Source organism: Geotrypetes seraphini, chromosome 2 (genome assembly GCF_902459505.1).
Source record: "Geotrypetes seraphini chromosome 2, aGeoSer1.1, whole genome shotgun sequence".
Lineage (NCBI taxonomy): Eukaryota > Metazoa > Chordata > Amphibia > Gymnophiona > Dermophiidae > Geotrypetes > Geotrypetes seraphini.
Genome location: NC_047085.1, coordinates 270,584,100 through 270,609,771, shown reverse-complemented (window position 1 = coordinate 270,609,771; position 25,672 = coordinate 270,584,100). Strand labels below are relative to the sequence as shown.

The 25,672-nt window shown below is 43.4% G+C and overlaps 1 protein-coding gene across 1 annotated transcript in view; it reads left to right on the top strand.

Annotated features, from left to right (window-relative positions):
• Window positions 1-25,672, top strand: part of TEX10 (testis expressed 10) — a 258,142-nt gene that overhangs the window by 34,313 nt on the left and 198,157 nt on the right. Inside the window, exons 2-3 of the mRNA XM_033929656.1 lie at window positions 6,497-7,206; window positions 19,373-19,619. Coding sequence (XP_033785547.1) covers window positions 6,497-7,206; window positions 19,373-19,619 — 957 coding nt within the window. The remainder of the gene's footprint in view (window positions 1-6,496; window positions 7,207-19,372; window positions 19,620-25,672) is intronic.

Below are 25,672 nucleotides of genomic sequence, written 5' to 3'. Positions count from 1 at the left end.
TATGGTTGGAACTTTGTTATTTTCGAGGAGGATGAATTTTGTTTTGTCTGGGTTCAGTTTCAGTTTATGATTTTCCATCCAGGTCCCTACTGATTCTAGTGTTTGGTGTAGTGTGTGTCATAGAGAGCTTAGGTTGATCAAAAGATATAAGAATAGTAATGTCGTCTGCATAGCTATAAGAAGTTAGGCCAAGTTTGTCCAGGTATGCACTGAGTGAGGCTATATAGAGATTGAAGAGGGTGGGGGATAGTGGGGATCCTTGAGGTACGCCGCAGGGGTTGGACCAAGGGTCTGATTTTTCTTTACTGATTTTACTCTGTATGTTCAGGATTTTAGTAAACCTTCAAATCATGAGTATACTTTATCTGAGATACTTATTGTGTCCAGAATTTGCAGTAGGATACTATCAAGTTTATCAAGTTTATCAAGTTTATTATGCAATTTGATTAATCGCCTATTCTACATTCTAGGCGATATACAATCAATAATGAATAAATAAAAACATGGGGTAGTTATTACATAGACAAATAAAATTACATAATTACAAAAACTTACAATCATGAAACATTAGGGAAATGATATTTAAAGGGTTACATTATGTATCAAATTTTATATTTCAGGATTACAACAATAGGGAGGGGATAAAAACATAAATAAAAATGTAGAAGATAAGAAAGATTATAAAGTTGTATATTAATTAAAAACATCATTGAATATTAATTAAAAGCATCATTGAATAAGAAACTTTTAAGCTTAGTCTTAAAATTAACTAAGTTCTTTTCTTCTCTAATATAAATAGGAAGATTATTCCAGGATTGTGGTGCAGTCACTGAAAATATAGTAAGCCGTCTAGTGTTTATAACTTTCAATGATGGAATAGCCAATAGATGTTGGTCCTGAGATCTAAGAGTTCTTGAAGTTGTATAGGGAATTAGAACTCTAAAAATAAAAGCTGGGGTTTGGGACATTATTGATTTGAACGTAAGCAAACAAATTTTATATTGAATACGATGTACCACGGGAAGCCAGTGTGACTCTTTAAGTAAAGGAGTGACGTGGTCGAATTTCTTAGCTTTATAAATTATTTTTATGGAAGCGTTCTGTATGATTTGAAGGCGTCTGATTTCTTTTTGAGATATTCCCATGAACAATGCATTGCAATAATCTAATTTGGAAATGATAAGGGAATGTATTAGGATATTTAAAGATTTTTCGCATAAGAATTTTGCAACAGATCGAATTTGGCGTAATCTAAAAAAGGTAGATTTGACCACATTGCTTATATGATCGTGGTATGATAATTTAGTGTCGAATGTTATACCTAGGATCTTAATATTTTGGTGAATCAGCAGAGGAGTATGATTAATAGAAATCGGGATAATTGGTTTACTACAGTCTTTCCAAGGAAAAAGCATAACCTTGGTTTACTATGGTTTACCAGGTCGAATGCTGCGGTCAGGTCCAGTTGTATGAGCAGCATTTTTTTTCCTGTGCTGAGGTGTTGTCTTGATGTGTCCATAAGGGAGCCTAGTAATGTCTCTGTGCTGAAGTTGGTTCTGAAGCCAGATTGTGTAGGGTGGAGAATGTTGTGGTCTTTCAGATAGTTAGTGAGGAGTTTGGCTACTAGTCCTTCTTTTAGTTTGACATATAGTGGTATTGAGGCAATGGGTCTGTAGTTGGATGGTTGATCTGTTGGTCCCTTTGGGCCTTCTAGGATCGGAGTGATGATTTCGCTGAGGTCAGTTGGAAAAAGGCCATCTGTGAGCGTGGTTGGTATCTATTGTAGGAGTAAAGCACAGAATTTTGTGCTGGAGGTTGTTAGGAGATATGGTGGGTATTGGTTGAGGTAACAGGATGGTGATAAAATGCTGTATTTTCGTCCATCTGCTGGATTATTAAAATCATTGGCTTGAATTGTAATGGCACAAATATTGCAGGATAAGCACCTAAAAAAGCCTTTAGGAAGGGAAGAATGTACTTTATCACCCAAAAAAGAAGGGCTTAATATGTCCTTAAGATTTTTCTCACAAGAATATGCAATTCTTACTTCAGTATCTTTGAAGACAGGATGGGTCTTGACTATACTCCAATTTTTCTTAATATTTGCAGCCTGTGTACCTGTACCGTCATACTTAAGCACACATGTCATTAAGTCTTCCTTGTCTTTTATCCTGTTGTTGATTAAATAATAACTCCTTGTTGCAATAATGTGCCTTTTTGTATGCTTGTCATATTATTGATTTGTTCTCTAATTTCTTGGCTTGGTCTTTAAAATCTGATAGTTTAGTACAGTGGTGCCAAATTCTTATAAATTGAGAAAATTAGATTGTAAGCTCTTCTGACCAGGGACTGTCTATTGAATGTTAAATGTACAGTGCTGCGTACTCCTTTCACCACTAAAGAAATAACTAGTAGTAGTAAGATACTAGATGTTAGGAAAGTTCTCTTATTACCTCGAGTTGATGAATGATTTTCGTCTCTCAGATCATCTTTTTGTACTTTCCAGTCTGTTGACTGGGAAGACCTGCTTCAAAGGCTTTTGTTTCAGATAGCTTTGCATGGCGATTTTGTTTGTGTTCATTGGCTGTGGTAAATAGCTGCTTATCTCTTTGAGGATGCATTCCACTAAGAGTGTGGCTTCTTCATGGGCAGAGTCCCGGGAAGTACTGTCCAAGGAGATATGTAGGTCAGCTACATGGTCCACCCTCTATACTTTCATGAAGTTTTACAGAGTGGATGGGGCAGCACAAAGGAATGCTACATTTGGATCCTTGGTACAGCAGGCTCATCTACCCCACCCTAGACTAAGGGGACTTTGGGTATATCCCATTGGTCAAGACTGATGTACCCTTTGCACAAAATGAAAGATTAGATTCTTACCTTGATAATCTTTCTGGTAGAAGGATATATCAGTCTTGAGGGCCTGCCCTGTTAGATTGCTTGCTCCCTGACTCAGATGGATAAGGGTCTCCAAAGGTTGGGATCTTCTCCTATCAGACATCTGAAGAGTAAAGAGACCTCTCTAGTATTAAAAAGCAAGTGAGAGTATGATAGCTCCACATATGTTGGTGCTGGTTGCACTGAGGTAGGTGGCTTATTTGTTCCACCTTGTTTTTTGTACTGTTTTCTATTGATATTGTTTAACAATAATTGTTGCAGAGCAGAAGTGAGTTCTTGGGGATGTATCCTGTACCCCTCCTTCTTATTTTTCCTCTTAGATACACTGAGGAACTGCAGCACATCCTACTGAGGAAGGAGGCGGAGCTGAAAAAGGTAGATGAAGCCAAGTACCCCCTAAGCCTAACAAATACCAACTGAGTACCCCAGTCCAAGCTCCGCCTCTGATCTCACCCCCATAATAGCACTAATTGTAAAGCTATTTCTTCCATCTATTTTTCATATACACACAATATAATCTTATAATACATAATGGTAACCACAAAATTTAAAAAAATACAAAGCACACTGTATGCAGAAAAAATGTTAATTATAATTTATATTCAAGGTTTTTTTCCAAAAAGGTCAAGGCAGATGACTTTGAAACATGCAATCAGTAACAACTATAGAAAAATAGGCAAATATAGAGCAAAATATAGACAGTAGATATAAATTCACAAAACTGACCCATTTTGATCACTAAATTGAAAATAAAATTATTTTTCCTACCTTTGTTGTCTGGTGATTTCATGAGTCTCTGGTTGCATTTCCTTCTGACTGTGCAACCAATATTTCTTTTGTTCTATCTCCTGCACCATTCCTCTCCTCTGGACCCCATTTCCTTCCCCATCCAACCTCTCTCTCTCTCTCTCTGTCCCTCTATGAATCCAGCTTTTTTTCATATCTCCTCCACACCTATTGGCAATATGTCTGTCTGTCTGTCCGTCTATCTGTCTCTCTGTGTCTGTCTCTCTCTCACTCTCACACTCTCTCTCACACTATCATACTCTCTCTCACACTCTCTGTCTTGAGAGATCCAGGCATCTATCCACCCCCTCTACTGCCACATACAACATTTCTCCCTCTCTCATCCCCCGGATCATCTGCAGCATTTTTTTATCACAGCCCACCAGCCCCATGCCCATTTCTCCTTCTATCACCTTTCTCCAGCACAATGCCACATTTTGTCCTCCATTACTATGTTCAACATTCCTCCCCCTTGCATCACCTTCAATATGCCCTCTCCACCACCATATCCAACATTTCTCCCTCTCATCCTTCTATTCCCCATGCATCTCTACCTCACTCCTCTCTCTCTGTGCCCAATTTTCCTTACTTCCTTTGCTCATGTGCACCATCTTTTACTCACACTCATGCCCAGCAATTCTCCCTTTCTATTCCCTCCTTTCTGTGTCCCATGTTCAAGCCCTTTCCTTTCCTTCTGTGTCGAGTTCATGCCCATCTCCCCTCCTCATCCCTGCCTTCCAGCTTTGTCCCAAAATTAAGTTGCACGCCTGGGATCCCTGCCTGCCCCACCACCCGCATGCCCCCTCAGAAACCACAGGTGCTGCCGGGGATCCCTGCCCCCTGCTGAAGCCGCTTCCAGGGATCCCTCCTTGTCTGCCCGTCGCACCACTCTCACCCCCAAAGCTGACCCTCTTACTTTGTTGGAACTGGACTCACTCCATCCTCACCCAGCAGCAACTTCGTGCAGGGACAGCGCATGTAGTGATTCACATACTGCATGTGGCTGGCCCACAAGCCTTCCCTCTGACTCAGTTCTGATGTCAGAAGGTTCTGGGTCAGCTACGCAGTGTGTGAGTCGCTGCCTGCGTCCCTGCACGGAGTGCTGCTGGGAGAGGAGGGAGCCAGTTCGACTCCAACGAAGTAACAGGGTCTGCTTCTGGGGTGGGGGCTGGTACAGCGGGCAGGAAGGGAGGGATCTCCGGCAGCAGCTTCAGCAGGGGGCAGTCGGCAGAGAGGGATCCATGGTGGCCAGGCCGCGTAACCCAAATATGCGGCCCGCGTACCGTACTGCATGTTGAGAAACACTCTACACCAGGAGTGTCAAAGTCCCTCGTCGAGGGCCGCAATCCAGTCGAGTTTTCAGGATTTCCCCAATGAATATGCATGAAATCTATTTGCATGCACTGCTTTCATTGTATACTAATAGATCTCACGCATATTCATTGAGGAAATCCTGAAAATCTGACTGGATTGCGGCCCTTGAGGAAAGACTTTGACACCCCTGCTCTACACAACTCGGAGTTAGAGAGAAAAATAATCCATTGGTCAAGACCAGTGGTCTCAAACTCGCGGCCCACCAGATACTATTATTAAGACTTAGCCAAAAGGAAAGATTTATAAACTATAAAGAGTTTTACCTCAGTTGTCATTTCTTTAATAAGACATTAACTCTTTTTTCTGAGGCCCTCCAAGTCCAAAATGTGGCCCTGCAAAGGGTTTGCGTTTGAGACCACTGGTCAAGACTGATGTACCCTTCTACCAGAAGAAGATTATTGATGTTAGAACCTAATCTTTCCTTTTTAGATTTTTTATTGCTGCCTTGTATTTCATTTTTTTTAAAATTTTAAGCATGGGTCCTTTATCTTCCTGTCTCTCTCTGATAAGAGAAATGGGAAAGTTAATGAAAGCTACTTATCTACCCTCAGGCATGGTAGATCCTTCACAGCTCTGATTTTTTCCTGTGCAGAAACATAATTTTTTTGTATAAAATTCCCTCATTATAAGGTCTTCTACCACTAAAGCAGTTTCCCATGCACCTTCCTGATGACCTCCATCCCATTCCCATAGCAAATGCATACACCTCATCCACTTTTCTCCAGCCCCCACCCCCACTCCATCCATCTTTTTCTATGTTAAGAATATAAGACTAGCCTTACTGGGTCAGACCAATGGTCCATCTAGCCCAGTAGCCCATCCTCATGGTGGCCAATCCAGGTCACCAGTACCTGGCAAAATCCCAAAGAGTAGCAGCATTCCATGCCACTGATCCAGGGCAAGCAGTGTTTTTTTAATATATGAGAACATACCAGTAAATATTTGGTTTCTCTATAACATTTTTACATTTCTTTACTTAAATGTTTGGCTGAATAAAGATATTCTTAAGGGACTTAAGTATAGAGAGGAAGGAATGCTAGTGGCTCCAAGTTGACTGCAAGTACAGTTATAACCACCACTGGTCAAAGTAAAGATAGTGTAAAAAAATGCTTCGTTAATCTAAAGTTGTGCATCTTTATTTTTCTTTTATTTCTGTCTATTAGCGTATTTCCAGTAAGGGTTGTCATAATATTTCATAAATGCTAATCTGTGTTAGATGGAGATCACAGTCAGCTTTCATCAATAAACTGGTTTAGAAGCTTTCATCTTGCTAAAAAACATAAGCTTTAGTCATAAAATTCCACTGTATTTGCTGGTTCTTAGAAAGCAGTTCTAAATATTTAGAATACCTGTTACAGTATAGGCAATTAAATTGAAATGAAAAGGACAAATGTTTGTCTTTCTCTTTTTTTAAATTTATTTTTAATTTTAATTTTAGGATCTCTTATCACAGATGCATCACCACAGTCCTGGAGTGAAACAGAATGCTCTTATTGGTCTCAAGGAGCTACTATCCTACTGCCCCTCGGTGATAGATGTGCACCTTTCTACTATAGTGAGTGAGGTGGCTGCTGTGTTTACAGACAAGGATGCTGTTGTAAGATCAGCTGCAGTACACTTTTTACACTGCTTGGCTTCCAAAATACCAGTTGACCAAATAGCTCCATTTTTTCCTTTGGTGAGTGCCCATCTTTCAAGTGCCATGACTCACATCGTTGAAGGGATTCAGGAGGACTCTCTCAAAGTCCTAGATGTTCTGTTGGATAAATACCCAGCTCTTCTCATTGACCGTAGTACTATGCTGCTTAAGAACTTTGTAGAGCTCATCTCTCACCAGCAGCTCTCCAGAAGAGTGAAAAGTGGAGACAAGTTTTCAGCTTGGACCCTCTCTGTTAACCCAAATCGTAATCTCACCTCCCAGCAGTGGAGGTTGAATGTACTAATGAGGCTTAAAAAGCTTCTTCAGCTCCTGTCTTTAGCGTCAGCTGATTTGGAGGGTGATGGGCTCCTTGAGCAGAGAGAGAATACCCAGTCATGCAGGACTGTATTAGATATCATCTGGGAAGAACATGCAAGTGGCCAACAGCAAATTCAGATGTATGAGCATGGTGGCACCAGCCCCTGGGTGACTTCACCATTCAGGTTAAGGTAAGGAATTATTGGCATCTAAAGCTGCAGTGTCTTAATTACTTTTATTTTTAACTTCTGTTAGTAAATGAAGGATATAGCAAAACGTAAAGAATGATTTAAAAAAATAAAAGAAAGGATCATGCATTTGGGCTGTGACAATCCTAAGAGAATGGGCATAAAATGAGTGATTACTTCTGTGCATGTAAGAAAAGAAGAACATGAAGGTGATTTGAATCTGGTGTTCTTAAGGTGGCAGAAGCCAGACGGATACCTGCATATATAGGGAGAGCAATGGCTAGCAGGAAAAAGTTGGTAGAACCTTGGTATAAATTTGTAGTGAGACCTCCTGAGTCAGTCCAGAGGGCAGCTATTTTAGTTTAATATTTTTATTGAGTTTTACAAAGAAGATACATAAAGTAACCATTTCAAAATAATAAAAATGTGCTAAGTGAATAAAGTCAGCAATACCCCTTTGAAATCCCCAGCTTCCCCTTCTCCCAGTTACCACCTGTCAAAACCCAGCAACAAAGACAAATATGGAGGTAGAGTGCACCTAAATGAGAGAGCCAACATAAGAATAGTCAGCAATATAAATACCTTCATTCCTAACTATGTGGAAGTGCAACAACCCCACATTCCCTACCAGCCTCATTTCCTCTCTTACTAATGAAGAATGATCAGATCTTTGTCATAAAGCTTATGGGGATAACCTTAAAAGGCGTAACAGGGGATGTATGGTAGAGAAATATAATTCCTTAGCAACAGCAACAGATGAATCCAGAGACTAGTGGGATACTGCACATCTACCAGCAGATGGAGCTAAAGAACTGACTTAAAGATGCTCCTCTTGGATGGGATTAAAGAATTGCACGGGGACAGATATCCCACCCGTCCCTGTGAGGAATCCCACCCGTCCCTGTGAGGAATCCCACCCGTCCCTGCGAGGAATCTCCTCCAGCCCCGCCCGTCCCTATAAACTTCAGAAATAGTTATTTCACTTAATTATGCTACTGAATTAAAGGCTCTGGTAGAAACCCATTTACAAATAAGCAAAGAGACTTTATTAATTTGGAAATACTAATTGGGAAGAATACATACTTTGTAAACGGGTTTCTACCAGAGCCTCTAATGTAAATATAAAATATAAATACTCAGCTGATGAGAACCCCCAAGGTGTCAGCTGAGGACTTCCTTTGCAGTTGGCCGGGGGTCCCTTTTGCCAAGCTTGGCAGGCAGCAATAGCGTCCCTGAGTCACAGATGCTGGCACCTCAGTGGCTCATGGATGCTGCCAGCAACTGCTGTGCTTGGTGGAGGGGAGTTCTGGCCATCTCTAGAGGAGGTCCTCTGCTGGCGGTGCTTGGGGATCCCCACCAGTCACAGCAAGGGTCAGCAAGTACTTCAACACTGTAGAAATAAAACCAGAAATGCATTTCCTTTTCTTTTGAACACAATACAAAGACATCTACTATATACATTTCCCAAAGCTAACATATTTTAGTCAATAAATTCCGTTTTTTACCTTTGTTGTCTGGAGACTTATTTTTCCATAAAGTTGGTCCCAGTTTCTTTTTTCCGCTTTCCCATCTTCTGTAAATTCTTCTGTTGCTGTCCATTGGTTCCTCCTACCATGGTCTGTAAATTCTTATGTTGCTGTCCATTGGTTCCTCCTACCATGGTCCAGCATTTATCCCTTTCTCATCTTTCGTGCCTGCCCACCAGCCCCATGCCCAACATTTCTCCTTCTATAACCCCTCTCCAGCACCATGCCACATCTCTTCTTCCATTCCCTTCACCACTATGTCCAACATTCCTCCCTCTTGCATCCATTTCAATCTGTCCCACTGTTCCCTTTCCACCACAATATTTCTCCTTCTCATCTGTACCTCACTCCCTCCCTATGACCAAAAATTTTCCTTTCTTCCATTCCCGTGTACACAACCATCTCTTTCCCTCCCTTCCTCTCTCCCAAGTTCATGCCTTCTGTGTCCAAAAATGCATTCCCTTCCCCACCTCAATATCTCTTTCCCTCCCTTCTTCCATCTTCTTTCCCAAGTTCATGCCTTGTGTCCAAAAACGTACTCCCTCCCCCACCTTAGCATCTCTTTCCCAAGTTCATGTCTTGTGTCCAAAACGCACTCCCTCCCCCACCTCTTTCCCTCCCTTCCTCTATCCTTTCTCCCAAGTTCATGCCTTGTGCCAAAAATGCACTCCCTCCCCCCTTTTGTGTTCCGCCTCCCAGCCCTCATCTGCAAGCAAGACTTTGTACTTTTTGCATCGTATTGTTAGTTTTGGAGCATTAAAAGTCGGTGCTTCATTTTGTGCATCACCCAGCAATGTCTGGGCATTGCCCGGCGTGCTCATTTTAATATTAATTAGCTAGTTGTACTGCATTTCCATATTCTCGGATGCCGTTAGAAGGTACGAAAAAGACCACGCAGAGCCATTTTGTGCATTGAAAGCTAAAATTTTTCTACGGTAAACCGGTCAGAACTAGTTTAACATTGAATGTTAAAGGCACGGTAAATTTTGAGCATCAGTGTATGGGTCTGTCTTCTCATCTGTATGCTGGAAAGGAAATCTGTTTAAAATCAACCTGTTAAATCTCCCCCGCCCCCTCAGCAATGCAATGGCTGCGAGCTTTAGGAAAGGGGATGATGGAAACAGAGCTGGTCCAAGGGTAGAGGGCACCCGAGGTGAACCTTCAGCTTTACATGCCTCCCCCTCAACTAACTTTCAGGCCTCCAGTCCGCAAGTCCCCCTGCCCAGATTTTCATAATTAAACTCAACCATCTTGATCACTATAACACACCTAGTAATGTTTTAAAATAAATAAATAATCAACCAGTGCACACATTTATGATATGATTCAAGGGAGCTATAACTATCATACCACTCTTTCACCTGATAGTATGGTTTTCTATCAGCTGCTTTGCATCCCTTTACTCTTAATTTTTTCAGTTTTTCAATTTTTTGGGATCCTCAGCGCCACCACTCAGAGCTCAACAGGATTTCATTGCTCTAAGCTTTACGTGCCAGCTCCTCATCGGGTCCCTTTGTTAATTTCTATCTTATATATTTATAAATTATTTGCTTTTGTACAATTTACTTATTTTGTCAACATTTAAGCATGTACTTAGCTTTTATCTTGTGGTCTCTGGCTAGGGGAAACATCACGCCAACATGTTTCGCTGCTAGAGCTTTATCAAGGCTTTACCCCTATAATAGAACAAAAGCTATCAGTGTTTACTTATCATGGTTTTAGCAGACATTATCAGATAAATCTTTACTGTATTGTCTTGCATTTTTAGCATACCTATCAATTTTACCACCAAACCTGCGACCACTCTGTCCTCAGATATGGCGGCGGCGTTCTTACTAGGGTTTTAAATAGAGCGGAGCCGTGCTCTGCCACGTCTGCATCATTACGCAACATCCGCGTCATCAGGCCACCCGCTAACTATATTTCTGAATGTGAGTAATATTAAATATTACTGTTGAAGAAAAATGCCGTTGGAATGGGGGTTGCTTTGAAGGACACGCAGGACATAAAACTGGAGGCTTTAATGAAGTCGTCGTTTGTGGCAGCCCTGACTTTGCAGGTGGCGGTGTGTAGTTTGTATGCAGTTCGAGCCTGTCTGCAGTGAGTACAGTACATGGTGGACAGACTGGTGGAGGCTGGTTCTGCCCTGCCTCCAGAGTTCCCGGATGTGGAGACGGGTTTGGTGTACTTGGCAGATGCCTTGTATGATGTCAATCGCGCTTCGGCTAAACAGATGGCTCTGGCAGTGGTGTCACGTTAGTCCTTGTGGCTTCACCATTGGGCGGCGGATGCAGCTTCTAAGTTGCGGCTGGTTCACCTTCCATTTAAGGGCCGTTTATTGTTTGGTGAGGATTTGGAGAAGTTGGTTAAGGATTTCAGGGATTCTAAATCCCAGCATTTGCCAAAGGATAAGCCTAAGAGTTCCTTTAAGGCACAGCCGACCTGCCTACATTTTAAAGATACCAAGAGATATAGGCCTGGTAAGCTGTCTTACCCTTCCTCTTATGGGTGAGACAGCTCCCTTCTAAGCTGAAATTTACTCAGAAGGATTCCTTTTTTCTTGCCAAAGCCTCCAACTCTCAGTCATTCTATCCTCAGGCCTCCCATGCTTCCCAATGACGGAGTCTTGGCTCCCTCCATCGATGTGATAGGGGTTGGCTGTCCTTCTTTCTGGTGGAGTGGACCAAGATCACTTCTGACCAGTAGGTCTTAGACATTAATCGAGACGGTTACAAGTTAGAGTTTTCCTATCCCATCGCAGATTCTTTCGTGGTGTTCCTGTGATCAGGCGCTGCCAAAGTGGCGTTGGTACAAAGTACCCTCCAGGTACTTCCGGACATGGGGGCTTTGGTTCTAGTGCCTCAGGAGCAGCGGTGACAGGGGAGATATTCCATTTACTTTGTGGTGCCAAAGAAAGGGGGGTCTGTCTGGCTGGTTCTGGATCTCAAGTGAGTCAATCAATTCTCCCTGTCAGACGCTTCAGGATGGAGACTGTGAGATCAGTGATTGCTGTGGTTCAACTGGGCAAATTTCTTACAGCTCTGGACCTTGAGGAGGCATATTTGCATATTCCTATCTGGCCCCAGCACCAACGGATTCACCCATTCTTAGACGATTGGTTGATCCGGGCTTCTTCCCGTCAAAGTTTGTGGGTTACTCAGAGGGTGATTTCTCTGCTGCAGTTGTTCGGCTGGGTGGTAAACTTTTAGAAAAGTTCCTTATTCCTTCCCAGTCTTTGGTGCATCTGGGAGTCAGATTTGACATGGCTGCCTGAGGACCGGGGCATGAAGTTGCCATCTCAGGTTCGCTTGCTGATCCGGGGGCCACGCCCATGGGTGTGAGATTTTGTCCAGGTTCAGGGCTCTATGGTGGCGGCTCTGGAGGTAGTTCCCTAGGCCCACTTTCATTTGAGGCCTCTTCAGTGATCTCTTCTCTCTCAATGGTTTCCGGTGTCTCAGGATTACAATCGTCACCTTCATTGGACGCCCCAGGCCCTGCGCAGCATAGATTTGTGGTTGGAAAGTGTCATTCTGTTCCAAGGGATGCCCCTTGTGACCCCGGCGTGGCTGATGGATTCTAGTCTCTGGATTCATCTGCTTCTGTTGCTAAGGAAGGACAAATTATGCCTTACCTGTTAATTTTCTTTCCTTTAAACACAGCAAATGAATCCAGAGACCCACCCATTCAGAATTTGGGATTTTTCTGTGGTTGCTTCCCCTTGAGGCTTTTCTTCGCAGTGTTGTTGTGGTTGCTTGTTGGTTGTTGTTGGTCCATGGTTGGACTTTGTTTGGGGAAAGAAGTTTTTTTAAATATATATGCAGTTGTGTGGTTCCTGATGCTTGGGCAAGGAGAGATACTAAATGGCAAGAAGAGGTTCCATCCAAGAGGAGAATCTGCAATTCAGTTCTCTATCTCCACCTGCTGGTAGATGTGTGGTCTCCCACTAGTCTCTGGATTCATCTGTCTAAAAGAAAATTAACAGGTAAGGCATAATTTTCCCTTCTTGTTTGTTTTCCTAGATCACAGTACTGCAAGACTATTACTACAGGTCATGGCTGCAATTTTGAACCTGATACTGGCACAGGCAGGAATGACTGGGGATTGCTTCTGTCCATCCTACCCTAGACCACCAGAGCATTCTTAAGGTGGGGGAGGAGGCAGTGGCATAGCGAGGGTGAGAGGTGCTAGGGGTGGTGGCTCCCCTCCCCTCTTCTCCACTCCCAGCCCCTTCCCAAACCCCCTGCCACACGCTCCCTTTCTCTACCTCTTTAATTTTCCCCGCGCGAGCAGCATCATGAACTTGCTTCCATGTCGGTGTCCGCTCTCCTTCTGATGTCACTTCCTAGGCGCAGGGACCATGAAGTGACGTCAGAGAGAGCTGACACCGACACGGGCAAATTAGTGATGCTGCTCGTGTCGGGAAAATTAAAGAGGTACGGGAGAAGGGATGGGGTGCGAGGCAGGGTGGCTCAGGAAGGAGGATGGATGCCTGAAGTGGACCCTGGATGGACGCCTGGAGTGGACCCTTCCCTCTTACTACACCACTACAGTGTTCTCCTCAGAAATTTTTTCCAGCCAGGTGGCATGAAAAAGTAGCTGGGTGGGGCGGGACGGGGAAATTTGGTGGTGGGGAAAATGAAATGTGCACTATTTTATTAGTTAATTATTATTATTTTCCAATGCTCAATATGACTTCCTTTTTAAAATTTTTTAAAATTTTTTTATAAGATTTCAATTAATTTTCCAAGCATAACATTTTGTACAGAAAGTGTGATCAAAACATAAAAATATACTTAGGATTAATCAAAACCCCAAAGGAAACTCTTTAACCTGAACACACTCAAGTCCTCAATAAAGTGGATCTAAGATTAAGAAAAAGAGTAATTAAATTAAGAATATAATCAATAATAAGTATACTAGTAATCTGCTGCTGAACATAGAGCTAATTTCTAATCGGAAGCAGTTGTTGGTGGTGTTCCCACATTCTCAAGACGCTTTAAGGCAGGGATCTCAAAATCCCTCCTTGAAGGCCGCAATCCAGTCAGGTTTTCAGGATTTCTCCAATGAATATGCATGAGATCTATGTGCATGCACTGCTTTCAATGCATATTCATTGGGGAATTCCTGAAAACCGACTGGATTGCGGCCCTCAAGGAGGGACTTTGAGATCCCTGCTTTAAGGAGAGAAAACTTACTAAATGCATTGGATCCACAAAAACATATTTCATTGAACGATATCTAACAACACACTTGCAAGGGTATCTAAGAAAAAATGTACCCCTTAACTGAGTAACCCCAGGCTTTAAAATCAAAAATTCTCTTCTTCTTTTCTGAGTCTCTCTCGAGACAGGGAATATTTGAATATGGCACCCTAAGAAGTCTTTAGATTTATTCTTGAAGAAAAGTTTAAGGATCCAATCCTTGTCTGGAGCCAAAGCTACAGTCAATAAGAGAGTGGCTGGAATAGCCACTTCTCTTTCAGATTGTTCCAATAAAGCGGAAGCGTCCAAAGGACCTTCCTGTGAGTTACCATCATCTTCTTTATTTTGTGGATCTTGAGATTTAATAGGCAAATAAGCCCGTGTAAAGGGAGGCAGTGAATTTTCCGGGATCTTCAAAATTTCCCAAAAATAGTGTTTTACCATAGCATGAGGAGAAATTGAGTAAATCCTAAGAAAATTGATTAATTGTAAATTATTAATTCGACTATTGTTCTCAAGGGCTTCCAATTTTCTCCTCATCATTAAGTTATCTCTTACAAGTAAATCTTGATTATGTTTAATAGTTGTCAATTCTTTATCAGTCTTTTGAATATCAGATTTTATTAAAGTCATATCTTGGCTCAAGGAGTTAATTTCTTCTTTACGATTTTCCAATTCTTTATTCAAATGTTCAATTTGGAGATTAAAAGAATTCCCCAAATTCGCCACCAAATCCCAAAGAGCTTCAAGGGTGACTTGTGGAGGTTTAACAGGAAAAAAGGAAACTACAGGTGTGCTTAGACATTTCTCTTTCAACTGTTTTACCTCCTTAGAGCCTTGATCCAGATATCCCAACCGTGGGTTCATTCAGGAGGAATAACTCACTCCCAGATATTTCAACTGGCAAGCCCTCCAAAACACTAGCCTCTCGAGATGAGAGCTCTTCCTCTTCGGGTGTACTCTCGTCTCGTGGTGAGTTGGCTCCCAACGACAATGGCTGTAGAGGTGACGTCTTGACGTCGGGACTCAGAGTAACGTCCAGTCCAGGGGTATTCATCATGGCACTACTCTCTGCAGGTGTACTCAGCGGGCCATTCCCCGAGATTTCTTGAGCGTCGGAAGGCACCACCGATGCTTTTTCCCCTTCTCTTCGGAATCTCTAAAGAGAAACAAGAGAGGCAATCACAGGCGTCTGCACAGCAGTCAGACAGAAGCAGCCATCTTGGATCGGATATGACTTCCTTTTTTAAGGTTTGACACTTAGGAGTGTTCCAGTAGCATTTAAGCCATCCTTGAAAAAAAGTAATGCAGATCCTCTTATTCCGAATAACTACTGGCCAGTATCAAACCTTCCATTTCTTTCAAAACTACCGTACTTGAGAAAGTGGTATTAAACCAACTTCAATGTTGAATCAGTAAATGCTTTGCATCCCCGGCAATCTAGTTTTGGTTTAAGACATAGAACAGAGACTAGTTCCTAACTTAGGGCTCCTTATACAAAGCTGCAATAGCAATTCTGCCACAGCAAATGCACTGAAGCCCATAGGAATTGAATGGACTTTGATGCATTTGCCATGGGAGAATCACTACTGTGGCTTTGCAAAAGGGGCCCTTACTGCATGACCTAGACCAATGTAACTCAGCCCAAGCTCTGCCCCTTACCCCACCCCCATTTATAATAGTACTAATTGTAATGCAATTTCTTCCATTCATTTTTCATGTACACACAATATAATCTTAATAATTCACAATGGTAACCACTAAATGTAAAAAAACACAAAGCACACTGTATGCAGAGAAAATGATAATTATTTATATTTGTTTTATTTTTCAAAGAGGTCAAGGCAGATTACTAAAATATGCAATGTCACCTCAGTAGCAACTATAGAAAAATAGACAAACATAGTGCAAAATATAGATAGCAGATTATAAAATCTCAAAACTGACACATTTCAATCACAAAACTGAAAATAAAATCGTTTTTCCTACCTTTGTTGTCTAGTGATTTCATGAGTCTCTGGTTGCACTTCCTTCTGACTGTGCATCCAATATTTCTTTCTGCTTCCTGCACGCTTCCTCTCCTCTGGACCTCATTCCCTTACCCAACCAACATCTCTCTCTGTCCCTCTGAGTCCAACTTTCCTTCCTCGCTCCTCCATCCTTATTGGCAACATGTCTCCCTTTCTCTCCTTCCTCTGTTATGATTTTGCATCTTTGTAATTTTTGATGGAGTGAAAAATCGATCCACCTGTACCCATTCTACACCACTTAGGATTTTGTAGACTTCAATCATAACTCTCTTTAGCCTTCTCTTTTCAAAGCTGAAGAGCCCTAATCTTTTTAGTCTTTCCTCATATGAGAGGAGTTCCATCCCCTTTACCATCTTGGTCGCTCTTCTATGAACTTTTTCTAGTGCAGCTATATCTTTTTTGAGATAAGGAGACCAGAACTGAACACAATACTCAAGGTGAGGTTGCACCATTGAATGATACAGAGGCATTATAACATTCTTAATTTTGTTAACCATCCCTTTTCTAATAATTCTAGCATCCTGTTTGCCGGCTTCAGTGTATTGTCTACGATGACACCCAGATCCTTTTCTTGAGCGCTGATCTCCAAGGTGGTCCCTAGCATCTGATAACTATGATTTGGATTATTCTTCCCAATGTGTATCACTTTGCATTTGTGCACATTGAATTTCATCTGCCGTTTGGACGCCCAGTCTTCCAATTTCCTAAGGTCTTCCTGCAGTTTTTCACTCCAGAACACCTACAAATTAGCCAGTTTTGACATGGGCAGTTAGAAAGGGGTATTCAGCAACACTATCGGGTAGCCCTGCACAAGTGATTCAAATGGCCAGGAGTTCCCAGGCTGTTGAAATCACTTTGAATACTGAGCCCAAATGTGGTTTTTTTTATGTTCTTTGGAGGTGCTTGTTTTAAAGTCACCCTGAAATGTTCTGCTAATCAGTTTTGTGTCTGGTGTGTGTCCTGAAGTAACTGACTCTAAAAATTGTTGATGTAAAAATACACATAGGGGTCAATAGCTTCAGTTCTTTTTTTGGGTTTTTTTTGCTGATTGCTGCCTTTTATGCCCAGATTAAATTCAATGCAGGGCCACTTCGGGTATCGAATTTCTGGGTTTACAGTTAGTTAAACTCTAGGTTAAGTGGGATATTCAGTATTTAACTGACTATGATGAATGGTATAAAGCGACGATTGAGTTTTAAGCACAGTCCCATTGACTATGCCAAGTTAAGTCTTGAATATCAGTACTAGCAAAATGCTCACTCCGGCCCCCCAGAATGTCTCCAACATACCCGGTTTTCAGTGACCCGGAGCTATTTAGGGACAGTGAAATTGCTTTGAATATCTCCCCCCCCCCCCAAGAGACAACCCTCTCTTTGGTGCTTACAATCTTTACAAGACAATGAGCTTTGGAAATGCTTAAAATCACCAAACTTGGCCCCGAATCCCCCCCCCCCCAGGATTTAAAATTTAAAAGTGCATTTTCCTCTTAAAGCATGCAGTAAGGCAGCTCCTCCATGCTTAGGCCCAGTGAACCTTCTCTCTCCCTGCTCATTGACCTTCTCGCGATCTGGATTACATTGCTTCTTACCGCTGGAATGGAAACAGATCCAAGACCGGAGCTTTGGCATCCCTGAAAGGTAATAATAAGAACATAAGAAATGCCTGCACCGGATCAGACCTTGGGTCCATCTAGTCCAGCGATCTGCACACGCGGAGGCCCTGCCAGGCCTACCCTGGCAAATTCCTTAGTTACTCGTATCCCTCAATGTGTCTTTCAAGATGATGTGCATCCAACTTGCTCTTAAATCCTTGAATGGTGGTTTCCTCCACAACCTCTTCCGGGAGAGCGTTCCAGGTATTCACTACTCGCTGTGTGAAACAGAACTTTCTGAAATTTGTCCTGGCCCTGTCCCCCCACAGCTTCAGTCCATGACCTCTTGTTCGAATCACCTTTGACAATGTGAATAAAGTTGTTTCCTGTTCTATTTTGTCGAATCCTTTCAGTATTTTAAAAGTCTCTATCAGATCCCCTCACAGTCTCCTCTTCTTGAAGGTGAATAATTCCTAGTTTTCTGAGGCGATCTTTGTAGCTCAAGTTCTCCATACCTTTTACAAGCTTTGTCGCTCGCCTCTACACCCTCTCCAGAGGGTACGCAGGTGAGGCTGGACTCATTTAGAGCACTGGTTTTTGACCTGGGGCAGCGCATGAGCGGACTGCTGGGCACGATGGACCAATGGTCTGACCCAGCAGTGGCAGTTCTTTTGTTCTTAAGCTCCTGTCCCCAGCCTGCACTCCTTCACAGTGTTTCCGTCCACAGGAATTTGCATCAGAGGGGGAAGGGCAGGGCAGGGGCAGGGCAGCCGCTGGTGGATTGTTTTCAATTGCTGCCGGCGACCCACAGCAAGTTTGGAAAACTGCAGGGGAGGTGAGAAGAGGAAGAGAGGCCCGGGAAGGTGAGAGGAGAGAGAGAGGGAAGTGAAAAATACATGCTCCAAGGTGCCGGGAAGAGGGCAAAAGTGTAGAGCCTGTGCATGAGAGGAGGGCTCTGCACCGACTGAGCTGGCAGGGGGACAGCCGGGCACTCACTTAAATTAGCTGGGCGGAAAACAATTAAAAAAATTTAAATTGAATCAGGTTGGGCAGACTGGATGGACCATTCCGGTCTTTATCTGCTGTCATCTACTATGTTACTAAGAGTGCCCGGCTAAAAGGCACTAGGGAGAACACTGCCACTGGGAGGGGGTCTGAAAGGAGGGGGATGCCCTTGGGGCTTTTCCAGGAGGGTGGGAACTCTTTGGGAAGGGGGTTAGATGACTTATTTTAAGCCATGGCGATCAGCATTAATAGTGTTCATTTTAATCGTTAACATTTGCAATTAATCAACAGCTCTAGAAATGAATCGGGTAAGAGTAAAGTTTGCTGTCCTGTTCCCTAACAAAACTGTAGAGCGATTTTTAGCGCCGGCTGTGGCGGTATCAGTTCTGACGCTCATAGGAATTCTACGAGTGTTGGAGCTGTTGCTGCTGTGACTGGCGGTAAAAGGAGGGTGGGGGGGGGTAAAGATTATTATTTTTTTAAAGGTTATTGATAATCCCCTTCTTTACAAAGCTGCGCTAGCGTTTTTAGTGCCGGCTGTTACCGTGGCAGCCGGCACTAAAAACACTACTGTGGCTTTGTAAAGGAGGGGGAAAGTGACATATAAAACGGTCCTTTCGGCTTTATGTATGTCCTTTCATTTCTTCATTTGCTTGGTGGCCTGAATTAAATTGATGTTAAATTTCCTCTTATGTCCTCTAGTTTTTCGTATTTTGTCAGAAATGCCCATCTTGTCAGAACTAGCCCAAATAATTTTTTAGCATTTCATTACTTTTCATGAATGTTCCAAATAATCAGTTTTATTTTTTGTTCTAGATCCCTGGGTGGTATTGCATGCATTATGGATGAAGGTTTATCTTCAGCTGAAAATTTGAAAGGATTTATTGAGATGATAATTCCTTTATTAATTGAATGCTGGCTTGAAGCTTCTCCTGCACAACTTTCTAGTACAACTCCAGGAAATTCCTTAGAACCAGAATCCCATCAGCTTATGCAGCAAGTGCTGGGTATCATTTGCTTGCTGTGGAGGCTTGCAGAAAGGCAGGACAAAGCACACAAAATGGTAAGAGAATGCAGTGATTTTCTGCCATAGCAGTTCGCTGCTTGGGTGCTATTTCTGTATGGTAGACATGAGAGCAGTCTGACAAGTTAAGGCAATAACCTCACTCCTGGCAGAATTCTGCACAAAAAATTTCAAAATTCTGTGCAATTTCAAAATTCTGCATATACAATTAGCAAATTCTGCAGGTTTATTTGTCAAAATTTAAACAATGTTTTTGCTAATTATTATCCATATTCCATTTAAAATAAAATGTTTTTATTCTACCTTAGTTGTCCGGATGTTTTATTTTTTTTCAACATGTTTGTTCAAGCCTCTCTTTTCTGCTTTCCTGTCATCTACTAACTCTCCTTCAAGCAGCTGCTATTCATTTGTCTTTTTTCCTCTCTGTCTGTTCCCTTACTATACTTGCCTCTAACATATTGATCACTCCTTTTTAGTTCTTTTCTGCCTCTTTCTTAAGCACCTTCTGTTTTTCGCTTTTCAGCTACTTATCAAATTTCCATCTTTCATTCCCCATCTCATTCCTTCCTCAACCCTCCATTCCCTTTCATCTTCAACGAACCCTCCATTATCATACTTCTACCATCTGATATATTTATCCTCTCATCTGTTTCCTTGCCACCCTCTCCTCCCCCTCAGGGTTCTACCATTCTCAGCATCTTCCTTCATCTACCCTTATAGCCCCACTCTGTTCCCTCACTCCCATTTCCAGGCATTGCTCCATCACTCCTTTCTGCACATGGATTCAACATCTCCCTCCACCTCCTATGTATCCTTTCCCTCCCTCCCTTGTGGCTCTTCCTCCCACTGTCATATCCAACCTTTCTGTTTCTTTCCCACTGTCCATCATCGCTTTCTCCACTTGCCTTGTGCCCTGGGTCAAACCTCTCTATCCCCCCTCCATGCACCATCTCTCCTTTCCTCCCATCCATTATCATGTGCAACATTTCACCCTCTCCTCTCACCAAGCATTTCTCACTCCCCTCCCCTTGTACCTGCACCTTTCCTTCCTCTCACACCTCCCCTTCCCCTGTGCCAGCAACTTTACTTCCCCTGGCAACTTTCCTTCCTCCCCTCTCCTGTACATTCTCCCTAGTAAGGCTTGCTTTATTGGGTTGCAATATCTATGGTGATTCTCACATTCTGCCTTCCGCTAACCTGGAAGCCTCCCCTCTGCTATGGGTTAGCGGCAGACAGCGTGTGGGAATCACTGCCGATATTGTGCCGCTGATGCTATCTGAGATTCTTTGCTGGAAAAGAGAGATTCTACATGACTCTGCAGTTCTGTGCAAATTCTGAGTTGCGCATCTCACAGAATTCTGCTAGAAGTAAACTGCTAAACTCAGCACTCTGCTTTACTTGTTATTGGGCAGACTGGATAGACCACGTGGGTCCTATCTGACATCCTATACTAGTTGTGTTAATATGTTATCCCAGAACAATCAGGCAGTATACTCTCACAGATGGGTGATGTCATCCAAGGAGCCCTGGTACAGACAATGCAAAAGTGCACTGTCACATTAAACTTTTTCAAAAGTCTTGAGACTGCCTGTGCCTTCCTGCCAGACGTTGGCTCGCGGTACCATCGGTTCTCAGTTTTCCTCAGAGCTGAACAGCTGTATTTGTGGAGCTACTTCAAAGTGTGTCTCTACTTTTTTTGTGTTTCCCGACTTTATTTTCTTCAGTATTTCATTTTTTTAAAACTTTTATCTTATTCTTTATTTTCCTTTAATTTTTTTCCATTTTCAGTTTTTGGGTCTTCTGGCCCCATGGAGCCTATTTTTATCTGGGCGCATCGACTGTTTTTCGGTATACGATCTTGGACCGCTCAGTCCTTTGACTTTGCATCGGTGGCTTTTTCCTTGATATTCAAGCCTAGTGGTTTTAAACGTTGCACTCTATGCAACAGGACCATCTCAGGCACAATTGGTTCCTCCAGTGTCTGGGCCCTGATCACTGGATACTACTACTACTATTAATTATTTCTGTAGCGCTACCAGACGCACGCAGTGCTGTACAGAGTCACAAAGAGTAAGAAAACAGTCCCTGCTCGAAAGAGCTTACAATCTAAACAGGCAAGACAGACAAACAAGATGTCATGGATACAGTTAAGGGGAATGATTAATCAGCTGGCTGGGTTGGAGGGCAGAGGAGTAGGGTTAAGGATTGAAAGTTTGCTTTTAAACAAGGGAAGGGAAGGGGCCTGATGGACAAACTCGGGTAATTTATTCCAGGCATATGGGGCAGCTAGATGAAAGGAACGAAGTCTGGAATTAGCAGAGGAGGAGAAGGATAACGTTAAGAGTGATTTATTACATTACATTAGTGACTTATATTCCGCCTTTACCTTGCAGTTCTAAGCGGATTACAGTATAAGACAGCTGGACATTTCCAGGAAGTTACAATTTAGGGGATGCTTACAGTTCTAAGCGGGTTATAGTGCAAGATAGCTGGGCTTTTCTAGGAAGTTACAATTGGGGGATGCTTACACAGTAGATGCAGGGAATTGCAATAAAGGGGACGCTTACATAGTGGATGCAGGGGGATTACAGTTTGGGGAAGGTTTAATAGAGGAGGCAGAGGGGAGAAGTTGGGGAAGGGAGGAGAATTGAGGAATACTAGTAGGGAAGAAGAGTATAGGGTTGGTTACTTGTTAGGGTCGGTGGGGAGGTTGTATAGTTTTTTTGAATAGTAGGGTTTTGATTTCTTTTCGGAATGATTTAAAGTCACTTGTTGTTGACAACAAGTTCTCTGGGAGGTGTATAAGGAGAGAGAAGAGAGGAGAGATATTGAGGGACAGTAGAGTGAACACACTTGTAGGTCAGCAATAAGATCATAAACTGTATGCAATGGCAGCTGCAAAAAAGATCCCTGAGGGTTAGACAACACCAGCACAAAATACTTTTCAGTTCGTCATTGGGAACACTGAAGATATTTGCCATCTCTGATTCCGAAGCCCAGAGACCAACATCGGCATTGATGCCCCACTCAACTTCGGCTTCATCTCCTTTGCCTCTATTGGGGACACTTACTAAAAAAGCTAAGAAGTGCAAGCAGCCTTCCCCACTCCGAAGAGCGTTTGAATCTTCTCCGACATCGACTCCATCGACGCACTCCAAGCATCAATGCCTAGTTCTTCCCTGCAGGTGATGTCACCTCAGAGGTGTGCATTGTCATCGAACACCTCGATACCCTTTGACACATACTGTACTGATGTCCTTCAAGGTACTGGTGCCATCAATCCAGGAGCAGATCAGTGAACTAGTGCAGCGGGAGTTGGCTTCTAAGCTGCAAACACAGGTAGCTCATGCCAGTACTGTGACATCACTGGTATTGGCCAAGTTTGCGCATCGCTCCTCAAAGTCCTTGAGGACCAGGTCGTGCACTCCATATTGACATTGGTCAAAAACCAGGACATCCAGACATCAGAGCTCTTCCATTTGACTTCATAACAGCATTGACAATCTAGGAGTGCTTCCAGGTGCACACATCATTGTTGCAGTTGGCGCTCTCTTAATCGATGCACATCCAGGCATTGATCATCGAGACAATCTTCCTCACCACCACCAGGCATCAAAGAGAATGACTCAAGATTTGTCTCATCATACCTACTCTGAGTGCCTGGACATCTTGGCAGAGGAATCATATGGTCTATCTTCTGACCCATCTTCACCATCACCTCCAGAGAGTTTATCTTTCACATGTTTCATTCATTTCCAGTGAAAATGGAGTCAGAGTCTGAATCCGGGGTAAAACTCTTTTAAGGCCCTGGATTTCCAGCAGATTCCCAAAGACTGACCAAAACTGCCCTTTCATAACCTGATGAAAGATACTATGTTTAAAAATTGGAAGGCTCCACTCCTGGCCCCAGTGGCTTCCAGAAAACTGGATTCTCTTTACAGAGTATAATCTTGTCCAGGAGTTGATAAACCTCAATTGCAATCCCTCCTGGTAGAGTTTGCATTTAAGAATTCTAGCAGTTCCAGAGCTTATGTTAGCACTCCTCAAGGAAGAGAAAGAAGAACCTTGGACATGTTTGGAAAACGTCTCTTTCAAAATTCCATGCTTTCCAGCTGCTTATCCCTAAGAACACACTCCCATCTTGATGAAGCTGCACGCCACACATTGTTTTGGCTTATTCCTACCTGGATCGGGCCATGCCTCATAGAACTTGCACTCAGCCATCCCTGTCATTTGATCCTAATAAGCTGGGAACTCCTGTAATAAAAAAAAAACAATCTCTACATGGTTAATAGACTGGTCTGGGCTGCTGCTGGAAGGCTGTGTCACAGCACATGAAGTTAGAACAATGGCAACTTCAGTTTGATAAATTTATTACCTGATTGATGGTTATTATACTGTATCTATGCACTTTTTACTCAATTGTATTTTTTCACTGATTGTCCAGTTCTCTTTTATGTAAACTGCCTAGAACTACTGGTGGTGGTGGTATATAAGAATAAAGTTATTATTATTATTACTAGTCTTATAGCCAGTTACATTAACGGGTGCTAGAATATATGTGTGTGTGTCTCTCTTTCTTTCTTTCTCTCTCTCTCTTTCCTTAGCCGCTTTCTTTCTTTCTGTCTTTCTTTTTCCTTGGCTGTCCATCACCACCCCTTGCCTGCTCCCCCTGTCCATTCTCCCTTCCTTTTACCTCCCCTGTGTCCACCACCACCCCTTCACAGGTCTCCTTATGCAGCAGCAGCCCTTCTCCCTTTGTTTTACCTCCCCCCTGTCCAGCAGCACCTTCCTTCTCCCCCTGTCCAACATTAGGCCTCCGTTCTTTTTTCTTCACCCCCCCCCTGTCCATCAGCACCTCTTTCCTTCTCCCCCTGTCCAGCAGTAGGCGTCCCTTCCTTTTTCTCCCCCCCTCCTCCTTCTTATCCCTATGATACACTTACCTTGCTCTGCCCGTGATCAGAGGCTCCCGACAGCTGCCCAGTTGCACCCATTTGAAAAGTTCCCTCTGCGGCATCCCGCACCCCTCCTGACGTGACTCCCGCTGTCCCGCACCTGCCCCTGTGTCTTCTTCTTGTCTTTCTATGTCCCTTCCTCCGTCTGTCTGTCCAAAGCAGCATTTCCTCCCCCCACACCATTTCCCTGTACACCTGCCCCTGTGTCTTTCTTCTTGTCTTTCTGTCTTCCTTCCTCCCTCTGTCTGTCTGTCCAAAGCAGCATTCCCTCCCCCCACACCAGTTCCCTGTGCCTGCATTAGCGTTTCCTCTACCCTCTTTCCCTTCCCACAGTCGTGACTACAAACGCGGGTCCGAGTCCTTTGTCGCCCTCCCCTTCCCTTCCCTTCCCGCGTGCCCGACTACACATGGCGATTTAAGCAGCGTGTCAGCACTCTTCACACGCTGCTTCGGGCCCTTCTACTGCCCTGATTTGCTCCGGACGTGCCAGAGTAAATCAGGGCAGTAGAAGGGCCCGAAGCAGCGTGTGAAGAGTGCTGACACGCTGCTTAAATCGCCAGTCGGGCCCGCGGTAAGGGAAGGGGGGGGCGGCAAATGAGTCGGGTCCCGGACAGCGGAAAGTTGCTGGGCTCCTCGGTGTGGCCGCGATCCCTCTCCTCCCAGACCCCCCCCCCGGAGGAACGGAGATCGATTTGCCGCCATTTTGAAGATCGATCTGCCCTGCTCCTTGCCTTAGTATATTTTTAAGTTGAAAGACACGGCGGCGGCGGCGGCTCCTCTCAAGATCCCCGACTGCATTGGACTTCCGACGCAGGTGGGGATCCTGAGAGGAGCCGCTGCCTGGTCTTTCAACTTAAAAATATAGTAAGGCAAGGAGCAGGGCAGAGCGAAGAACATTGATTCCCATAAGATCATCCGCCTCGGGGGAGGAGAGAGAGTGTTTCGGTCTGAGATGCTGTACATCTCACGGAAAACGGACCCACGCGATGGAACTGCGCATGCGCGGCCTAGCGTTTTATTATATTAGATTATTATCTATGTTCCACTCCCACTGAGAACATTTGTAACCCAGCAACCTGGTCCTCATTTCAAGCTTTCACCTCCCACTACTATATGGAGAATCATTCCAGACGGGAT